Source organism: Anopheles aquasalis, chromosome 2, assembly GCF_943734665.1.
Source record: "Anopheles aquasalis chromosome 2, idAnoAquaMG_Q_19, whole genome shotgun sequence".
In the NCBI taxonomy this organism is placed as follows: domain Eukaryota; kingdom Metazoa; phylum Arthropoda; class Insecta; order Diptera; family Culicidae; genus Anopheles; species Anopheles aquasalis.
The window spans coordinates 87,535,647-87,545,646 of record NC_064877.1 but is presented as its reverse complement, the minus strand read 5'-3'; the positions used below and the strand labels follow the sequence as shown (position 1 = coordinate 87,545,646).

Here is a 10,000-nt window from a genome sequence, read left to right as displayed (position 1 = left end):
TGTGCCAGTGTGCGCGTGTGAACGCGGATTGCTTATTGGATTGTGCTCAATCTCTGAGGATCGCCAGGAGCGCCAACCCGGCCTGGCAGCGCGCACTAAAATGGAAAACAAAACAAAAGCCTGGCGCGCGATGCGGAAAATCAACATTCCCAGGTCGAGGGAAGGGAGGAAAAAATCCACTCACTCCCCCCTTCCGCCCGAAAAAAAATCTAGGAGCGGGGCAACAAAATGGCTCCATTGCCCGCCAAAAATCCCATTTCCGTTTTGGGGTGCGCGCGCGCGCGCGCTCTCGCTCGTTCTCGTTCTCGTTCGCCTTCCGAAATCAGCACCGAACGTTATGTACGAAAGAGATTTTCCTTCCTATTTTTTTTTTGGCTGGGGTCGGATTTTTGGTCTAATGGAGACGCCACCCTCCGCCTACCCGTTGTTCCCACTCACTTCCGGTCGACCACTATGTAGAGCGTGGCCACCATCGGCGTCGCACCGAATGAAAAGCAAACAACGCAACAAACCACGGCATACGCCATATGAAGAGATTCAGAAGCCTTCTCCACGGAAGGCCATAAGGTCCTGTGAGGTGCCACCGAGGCGTACATAACGGAGGGAAGAAAAAGAAGCAAAAAAAACAAAGCCTTCGGAAGCAACGGAAGTGATAAGGGAGCGAACACGAAAGCGGCAGCATCGCTTTAATGATTGCGCGCGCTCGTTGCGAGTGTGATGGTGGTCGTCAATGTCCCGATGATGCTGACGATGATGATGATATCATTCCGGAGCAGACACACACCCACACACCGACACCACCATCAGGATTCAATCTCATACAACCCTCACCGCTGTATGTGTGTTATCAGGAATCACCAGAAGAGAGAGAAAGAGAGAGCGCGAGAGATAGCGATGAGGCCACCGCCATCATCATCATCATCATCCCCTTCGATCGGAACCCCTTCCAGCCGCGGGGACGGGTGCCGATGAACCGGAAAGGGGGGGGGGGGGGGTGTGCTATCGCACGAACACACGTGCTCGGATGCGCACATAAAATGTGCTCTGATTCTCGACCGAGAGTTCAGCTTCGGTCTTCCCTTTGGTTGGCCTCGGTTTCGGCCATTTGCGACGCGACGCGGGAGCTCCTGCGGCCCCCGTTATCCTGCGCATCGCAGTATCTCTCTCTCTCTCTCTTCGTCGGTGTGTCTGCCATTTTTATTCACTCCCTTCCTCTCTCTCTCTATTTATTTTTCTCTCTCTGTCTATCGATGATACTCGAGCATTTCCCTTGGCGCTAACCTTGGGTGATAACACGTCAACCGTTGGGGTAAGGGTGGTTGGTCGCTCCCCGGATCAGATTGCGCTGCTGCTGCGTCGCGCCAGATTGCTGCCAGAATGGTGGACGACGCGGAAAAGCTTTTCTTTCGCATTTCCACGTATTGGAGTTTCATTTTTCTCTTTTTTCTCTCTGGGACCTAGGCTCCACAGAAACTGACACAATCCGATCCCATCTAAGGCGGCCTCGCGGCTCCGTATGTGGTGGGTTGCTAGGATTGAAGAAGCAATCTCGTCGTCGTCGTCGTCGTCGTTCGGTGCCTTTTGTGTGCGAATGGCGCGCGCGGAATACGAGATTCAATTTGGGATGTTGAGTCACGGGGGCGGCTCGTGAGCTTCAATTCACTTATGTACAAGAGTCTGGTTTCTCTTTCTTACTCGCGATCATCTTCCACCCCCAGAGCGCTACCCCATTTTCTTGTTATTTATTTCCCCTCTCTCTCTCTTTCTCTCTCGCTCTTGCCCTGGAGGCAGCACGACCATCATTAAAGTCAGCCAAGCGAAAGAGATTCAATCCCGCCGCCGCATGAATCCCGGACAAATGAAACTGATGATAATGGTTTCGGCTCCACATAAAACTACTCGAACCGTGGAGCACCCCCTTTTCTCCCTCTCGCTCACCCTCTCTCTCTGTTTTGTGTCTCTTTCTCGCTGCTGCGCACAATCGTTGGTGGTAGTTGTAGCAGCATCATTTTCCACCTCGCTAGCTCGCTGCTCGAGCGCCCGGCACGGAGTTAGGTTTCGAGATTGAGCTTTTCGTCCTTTCCACCACCCACCACCCCCATGGCACACACACACTGACACACACGGTGGCGGTATGTGTGATAAAATATACAGGATTTTTTCCACAGATTTTATATTTATAGCCAAACGTGTAGCAGTTACGGCGCTTCTCGGCCATTTCGCACCGACCAAAAAAGAAAAGAAAAAGGTCAACGAAAGGGAGTAAAAAGGGGGGATGGGGAGGTGATTTTGGCCTGTCTGGCTGCCGGCACACATGCCAGCTAACGACCGGCGGCGACCGGAGTTGATTCATGAATCTCGTCCTCATCGTACCAGCCAGAGCTGCTTTTGCTGCTCTTTCGGTGGAGGTAATGGTTATCTAGCACAGACGGGTCCGCCTCGTTTATCTTGAGCACCACCATCGTGCACATTTTGGTGTCTTTTTTTTTTTTTTTGGTGGAGCAGCACCATTCGTCGTCGACACTAATCCGGGCAATGAGGCACCAGATTCGAACTTCCCTCTGCAGAGGGAAGGATAAGAGGGAAAGTGAGAGAGTTCGGGGGGAAAACGATGGACAGATGGACGGACAGATTGGTTGGTCCTTGATGGTGGAAACCAGGGCGGCCTTCGTCGTTCTGGCCGTTAAATGAAAAAATCAATAAAGCCCCAACTCAGGACCAGCGTTTGGAGAGCATTGGAGTAATGCATGGTGGTGGTGGTCAGGGGACGAAGGACCGGGTGTCAGTGAGCGGCACTAAAACGTGAGACAAAATCAGAACCACACACCGACACAGACACAGGCGCGTGCTGGGGGCCAGCGCACAATCACAGAAAGGGGCCACAGCCGAGGCCAGGGCCCATCATCGCCCCCGACGCCGGAGAGCGAGAGCAAGAGCCAGATTTAGGTCGTCTCCGGATGATTTCCGATGAAAATGGATTTTTCCCGGCCTCCAAAAGATGGATCGTGTGCGTGAGGCGCTGAAGGTGGACCCCTTTTTTTACGACCACGATCGGTGGCCCTCCTTGCAGTGGTGCGCGACCGTTCGGCGTTTTTGTGGACGAGATTTTGAGGTGCGAAACCATTGCCGACTGGTCATTTATGTAACGATTGAAGTGGAAAATCACGAAGCTTTAAGGTGACGAATGAGAGAGAGAGAGAGAAAAAAAAACAAACAGATGGACAGCGAAAGCGAAGAGGAACAGCTTTATGGAAATTGTTTTAAAGGACTCCAACGTGGTTCGAGCTTCCAGCGAGTGTGATAAATATTTAAACCTGGTTCTGTTGGCTTCTTCTTGATGCTCCGGAATGGCAGGAACCAACGTGGGTCATAAAAATACTTTCGTCCAAAATCTTTACCGAAATCCGACAACCTCTAAAAATGTCCTGCAGCAGCATTGGGAGCATCAGCATCTCAAGCAGCAGCAGCAGGCCACCAATTGCTGTGGCCGGGGGAGGCGAAGCTTAATCATTCAGCGCGCCATAAACCTTTTAAAGCGAAACAAAAGCGAATCATAAAAGTGTCGTTGTGCTCCCAGAATGCTCGAGCATGCAAAGTGTCCCCTGGCATGGACGGCGCGGATCGCATCATAAAACCGGATTTTATCTGCAGCCCCCGGACCCATCCCCCGGACACAGATGCTGCGACAATCGAGTCGCAGGTCGGTCAGAGACACACCACTGTGCTGTGAGAGAAGAAAGACTAAGAGAGAGAAAGAGAAAGAGAGGGAATAAAAATGTGGAAATTAAGATTTTCATAGCCATTGTCGCCATATTTGCTGCCAGCCAGCTTTTATGGAGCCCTGGCCCCGGATGGGATTGGCGACAAAGGAGCACATTTTGCATCCCTTTCACTCGCTCGCACTGCACGGCCACGGCCATTACCATATCGTTATCGTTATGATGATGATTACGGCGCGATCCGCGAACCTTTCTCCGGAGATTCAGCGCTCCGCTGTCGGTGGAGTGGCGTGGAAAGTAAAACGAAAATCACAATGAAATGTGTAATGGGACGCTGCAAGAGAGAGAACGAAGTAGCCTGTGCGCTAGCCCCATTTTCCGGCCGGGGGGGAAATATTTGTGTTTTTCTTTGGACGGAGACGGAAAATGGACGAAAATTCTGAAGCAGCAATGACCGTAATAGAGACAGCATACCGTCTGCCATGAAGAAGGGAAGGAAGAAAAGGGGATCGAATGCTGGGCTCGGGAAAAGTCGGAAAATCTGGCAGATTTTTGCGAGCATAAAAATGGCAGCCGGCGGGCGCCCGGAAGCAGCGAAAACTTTTGGCAACGCGGCACAACTCCGAGGAAATGGAATGGAGGATGCTTTTCCATGCCACAGAGTGCGCGAGAGAGACGAAATGATAATTCAATTCCAACCAACGCTCCCATTTTGGTTGCTGGCGTACGACAAGGATGACTGGATGGCGGAAAATGAGGCGAGACCGGCACACCGAGACAGGAATATTGGTCGGAATATTAAAATCAAACAAAAGGCGTTCGGCTGATCGGAGGTGGCCGAGAGCGAACCGCGCGGGAGAGGAACCGAACCGTTCCCGGCCCCGGGAAAATCCGATTATACGGCCCGAGGGGTGGTGGAAAACCTCCTTCCGTGCTTTCGGGATAAATTTTTCATTGGCTGGCCGTGATTTGGCATCGTGACGCCCACATGGAAAGCGGCCCGTTTGTTTCCCAATGCTGGGGCTACGCGTAGCCAGTAGCGAAGGAGTCTCCGGATCGCCAGCAGAGGATGTTGGTGTCCTTGCGCGTAACGTTGTGTTCGTGTAGCAGCAGCAGCACTAGCAGCTTCCCTCTGGCTGATACATAGGATGTTCTCCTTCGGTACATATTCGAAGCAAACGACAGATTTCGATGCAGATTATGTGATCGGTAGGAAGGAATCGTGTGGTACATAGACCATTAGTTACAGTTCAGTAGATGCTCGCAAGGATAGGGCTGCATCGCTAGCAGAGTTTATTAAATTGATTTTCGTGTTTATTATCTGAGTAGAGTTTAATCTATAAACCCTTTTAACTAACTTCTTGAAAACTAAGTAATGAAACAGCAATTAAGGTTATGTAGGAATAGAAAACTCTCTGTTTTTTTTATCAAACAATCCTAGTAGACATGGAGAAGTTAATAATGCTTAAATAACAATCAAACGGAGAAATATATCCTTTTTATTAAAAGAAGCATTGAGTAAATCCCATAAGAATAATTGCTTTACATAATTCAATATTAATTAGAGATAAGACTCCTCACTGCAGACGCCAAGCCCTCTTGCCCCTTCCATAGAGACAATATTAGACATCTCAGGTCCCATTTTCCCTTCATTCAGAAGCGTCTTCAAATAGCTCAAACTATTTAATAGAGCGACTGTTCACTCCCATTGAGCTCAAGAATCGAGAATCAATGAGACTCCTCTCTAATCCTCACTAATCCTTCGGTATCATTCAACCGGCGCTCGAAAGGACGCAAGTCATCCCCGTGACCGGCTCGCAACCGATTGTGTCCTCGGCACCGACCGAATGGGGGAGAACCGAACCGATTGTCTCGATTTAATGCAGAAAAGGCCGGTGTGCGCTGATCAGTTATTAATGACTGCTAAGTATTTCATTATAAATCACATAAATCATTGTGTGACGTTGATTGCTTCCCACCGGTTGAGGTGATGTAGTGGCCTCCCCCACAGTGATTAGTTGCAAAAGCCTAAGCCCCATGCTAAGAGTATGGGTTCCAACTTTAATTGATTGCAAATAGTGTGCTGCTGCTGCCCGTTTTATAAATCAACGTGTTGATTGCTCTCGATTTCGATTTCTCTAAATTCCTGGCCCACAACCCGGGGGCTTTGGGTGGTTTCAAATTTATGCTGCAAATCATGCTGCAACCGAGCACAGAGAACGCCATTCGATGGTCAGTTACGTTGCGCCTCGAGGCCACATCATGTCGCCCCCGGGGGGCTCGCTGATCATGGGATTTGAATGTTGCGTTTGATGTTGTAATGTGGCCCCGGCGTGGCGTGAGTTCCCGACGGCGCTAATCCGGGTGGATTGCGGCCAGCCAAATCCGAATCCGATCCTGCTGCTGAACACACCACGGTCTGCACGAGTTGAGGTGATAATTGAATCAGAACTATTGAGCGAACCGGGAGACCGGGTTGTGTTGGTGCTCTGGTGTGTTTTTGATTGACGCACCCCCGGTGTTGTTTTAAGAATATTCTCTCGCACCCAGCGCACCCCACACTCTGGCCACACAGTCTGGTGGAACAACAACAACAACACGGCATGGCGTGGACTGGCGCAGTGCTTGTTCATATGCCGCAGTTCCAGTCTGTTCCTTCCTGACGGTTTAGAGAGGATTTGAGATGTTTTGTCGACGAATTGGCAATGGGGTGTGATGCCAGAGGGTGGTGGAAGGACAAAAATATCAAAAACAAGAGCACATCCTTAGTGGCAATGTGGCCAACGCCAGGGAGGTGCTGGTAAAGGGAAAGCTTTTAATCGTTCGAAACAAGTGTAATCTCATTTGCTTTTCCACTTCCGTCATGTCGTCATCGCGCGGTGCTTCATCCTTGGATGTGGCTGTCTCATACACACATACGGGCACACATACACATGACCACACACACTGGAACGAGAGATTTGAGCGCAAAAGGGGGTTTAATGTTACAAATGGTTTCGCGGTTTTGTTACAAATTAACCAGACGGGATTTCCACCAGACGTCCATTACCAGCGGCTACAACCCTGCGACACACACATACGTACACACATACAGAGCGTGGTGTCGGTCTCGGTTGGTCGGTGAATTGGATTTGAAACGCGATACCAGATACCGCCAGGCAGCAGCACCAGGAAACACATAAATGGGTACCGCGGTGAGTCGCGCACCAACCGCACATCCGAGAGCATCCTCTTCCTTTTCAGGGCCATCCCTGGAAAGGGCCAATGCCGAGGGAATGTGTTCCGCGTGAGGTTTTTGCTCGCTGCGAGAAGTGCGAGAGGCATCATTATCTCATCTCGTAAAACCCATAACATATGCGGTTCCTTTGCGGAGCAGCTACCGTTTGCTACCTTCGCGCAGCACAGAAGCATCACAAAAGGCGCGAGATTGGTTTTTGAAAATCGGTAAAACACAACCCAAGCGGTGGTAGATCCGGAGCAATCGTCCCAACTTAATGATCTTCCCTTGATCGATTCCCAAATGTTCATTTGAAGGATTTCTGTCCCTTTTTTCTGGTGACCACCCTGCGATATGTTTAGTGCCATAAAAAGGAGGGACCAACGCTCTAATTTCTGCGAAATATGCGGCTTCAAAACGCCAGGACCAAGGTCGCACCAGAAGTTGGTTGATGACCGAATCCTTCCCAAATCACGCTCCCAGCAACAGACAGAAGCTCCGGCACTTTTCCACTTTTATGACCGGCCCCACAGGAATCTAAACTTCCCCCCGGACCTCCAGAGTTGAAGGTTTTTGACTTGAAAAGTGCGTTTTTTTAGGGTTTTTTTTCATTTTTCACGCTTAACGAGGACCGACCCGTGAGAAGAGATTTAAGATTTTTGGCCAACAGCATTTTAACATCCCGAGCGCGAGCTCCATTACACCCCCTGGCCCACCTTCCTCGATCAAAGTACCGCTACTCGGTGTGTCTGGGCGTCGACGACCATTAATGACGGATGCGGAGCGCGAATAATGGGAGGCTGAAGGGGCGAGGATCATAAAGCAAACCTCAGCTGGTCGTTTGGTCGTCGGCCCCCGGGAACGCAGGCCACAAAACCTGAAATCTTGCAAAACAGACACCCATAAAGATGCATGCCAGCTCTCGTCTGGCAGCTGCTTTACGACTTTATGATGGTGTTCGCGATGGACAATCTTGCCCATCTTCGCAGGCCAAAATCTGACTCCACCAGCAGGGGGGTTTTAAAGTTATGTTTTAATGATTCTTGCCATCGACCACACCACCCGTGATCCTTCAGTTGTCTGTAGAATCTTTACGGAAGTCGTTCTAAATGCTCCAAGACCGTCGACCTTCTCAAATCGTCTCCAAGAATGTGAGCGCCATTTTACGGAAGGAACTAAATGGAACTACTACCTCCCACTGAGCCATTCACCTCGATACACCTTACATCTTCAAGGTTAAAGGGAGCTTCCCCGGTCAGGCACCACGCAATCAGAGCTGGAAGTAAAAGGGCATCCGATTCCGTTCGCTTCAATTGCCCAAAATCTAATATTTCCAGTTGAATCTAATGGGAGCAGCGTCTCGCTACGGCTGGAACCGGAAACGCAATCGTTTCGCAAATGTTTCCTTTCCACATGCCAGCGAGTGCTTGTGTGCTTGTTTGGTTGCTGGAGTTTCAAAAAGTGAGGGGATTTCATCGACGATACCGACAACGTTCACGTGGTTCGTTTCGCGTAATGGAACGATAAGCATCTCTCCCTTTCGGGGTAAAATATCCTGCCAGGTGCGAGAACCTCATTTCGTTGAAAGTGTATTATTTGAATCTGTGTGGATGTTGCAGTCGATTAAACTTGAAGCACTTCCGTTCGAAATTTTTAAAGCGGGCTTCTGAATTTCATTGTTTTTGTGACACATTTTTTTAACATTTTTTCGTGAATGCTGATCATTTCAAGAGTATTGTGTAAAAGTTTTGGATCAATTGAAGAAAAACTGAAGAAGATATGGATTTTTGAAAAACGATGCTTCATGCATGACTTTAGGCAGTTCGCTATTTTGAAGCATTTGCCATGGATGAGGTTTTTAATAAATCGTCGCCAAAAAACGAACAAATATTCTTAAAAAGTTCTAGTTTATTATTGCATTTGCTAAAAGCATATAAAGGTAGAAAATTTTCAAAAAACAAATCGTTAAAAATGAACCGTTTTTGGAGCGAATCAAAAGACTTTAAGCGACGAACCCGGTTTGATCATTCATCAATCCGTCACTGAATTAACCTTAAGACGAGGTTTTGCATTACTTTAGAAGACACTTTTATCGAGATTAGAAGTTTTGTCACTTGATATTATCAATTGTTCTTAGTAGACTTCAAATTCTAATAGATTTTTTCCACATTTTCCATCTCGTTCGCAGGTGAGAAGCCACACAAGTGTCAGGTGTGCGGTAAGGCGTTCAGCCAGAGCTCGAACCTGATAACGCACTCGCGCAAACACACCGGTTACAAACCGTTCCAGTGCGAACTGTGCCACAAGGCGTTCCAGCGGAAGGTGGACCTGCGGCGCCACAAGGAGACGCAGCACACGGAGATCCGCACGATGGTCAACTAACCCAAGGCCCGGCCGGAGTTCACCATGACGGCCGTACTTCCCTCACCATCGAACGCCAGTCCACGGCGGGATTCCCTTCTTCCCTTCGCGGGCGAATCGTCCTGTGGCGATCATCACTCCCAGCATTCCCAGTCACCCAGTTCCTCGATATCTTCTCCGACTAGACTATCGGGAGGTTCTGCTACTGTTGCTGGTGCTGGTGATGGAGGTGAATTCATCGTCATCGATTGATCGACGGTACGGTCTAAACAGTGAACTTACGGTCCTTTGCCGACTCCCGAATTGCCTTTTCCGTTTCCTGTTTCTCGTCTGCGTGTGTCTCTCGGTGTCCTTTGTGTTGTGTTGATGTGTAAAAATCTGTAAATGTACCAGCTATACGAGAAGATCGAGTTGTGAAAGGGAAATCAGCGACGGACAGTAACAGATTTAGGACAAAAGAAACCCGCGGCGTCGCCATTTTCGTTAGTTAGTCACAGTCACAACACTTAGTTTCAGTTCCTTATCAAAAACAGAGAAGAAGACGAAGTAAGGCGTGGCGTATGTTATGAATGTTTGGAAGGGATGCACCTCGGCTGAAGTTTCGTTTTTCCATTTTTGAATTTTGTTTTAAAATTGATTACGCTCGGCGGGGGGTAGAGCGCTAGTAATCGAGGAAGTAATTAACGGAAATACAAAGGACAAA

General features: G+C 49.1%; 1 protein-coding gene across 1 annotated transcript in view; it reads left to right on the top strand.

Moving 5' to 3' along the window:
- Window positions 1–10,000, top strand: part of LOC126572671 (transcriptional regulator ovo) — a 43,116-nt gene that overhangs the window by 32,667 nt on the left and 449 nt on the right. The window contains exon 9 of the mRNA XM_050232170.1: window positions 9,125–10,000. This exon is cut by the window's right edge and continues 449 nt beyond it. Coding sequence (XP_050088127.1) covers window positions 9,125–9,318 — 194 coding nt within the window. The 3' untranslated portion in view covers window positions 9,319–10,000. The remainder of the gene's footprint in view (window positions 1–9,124) is intronic.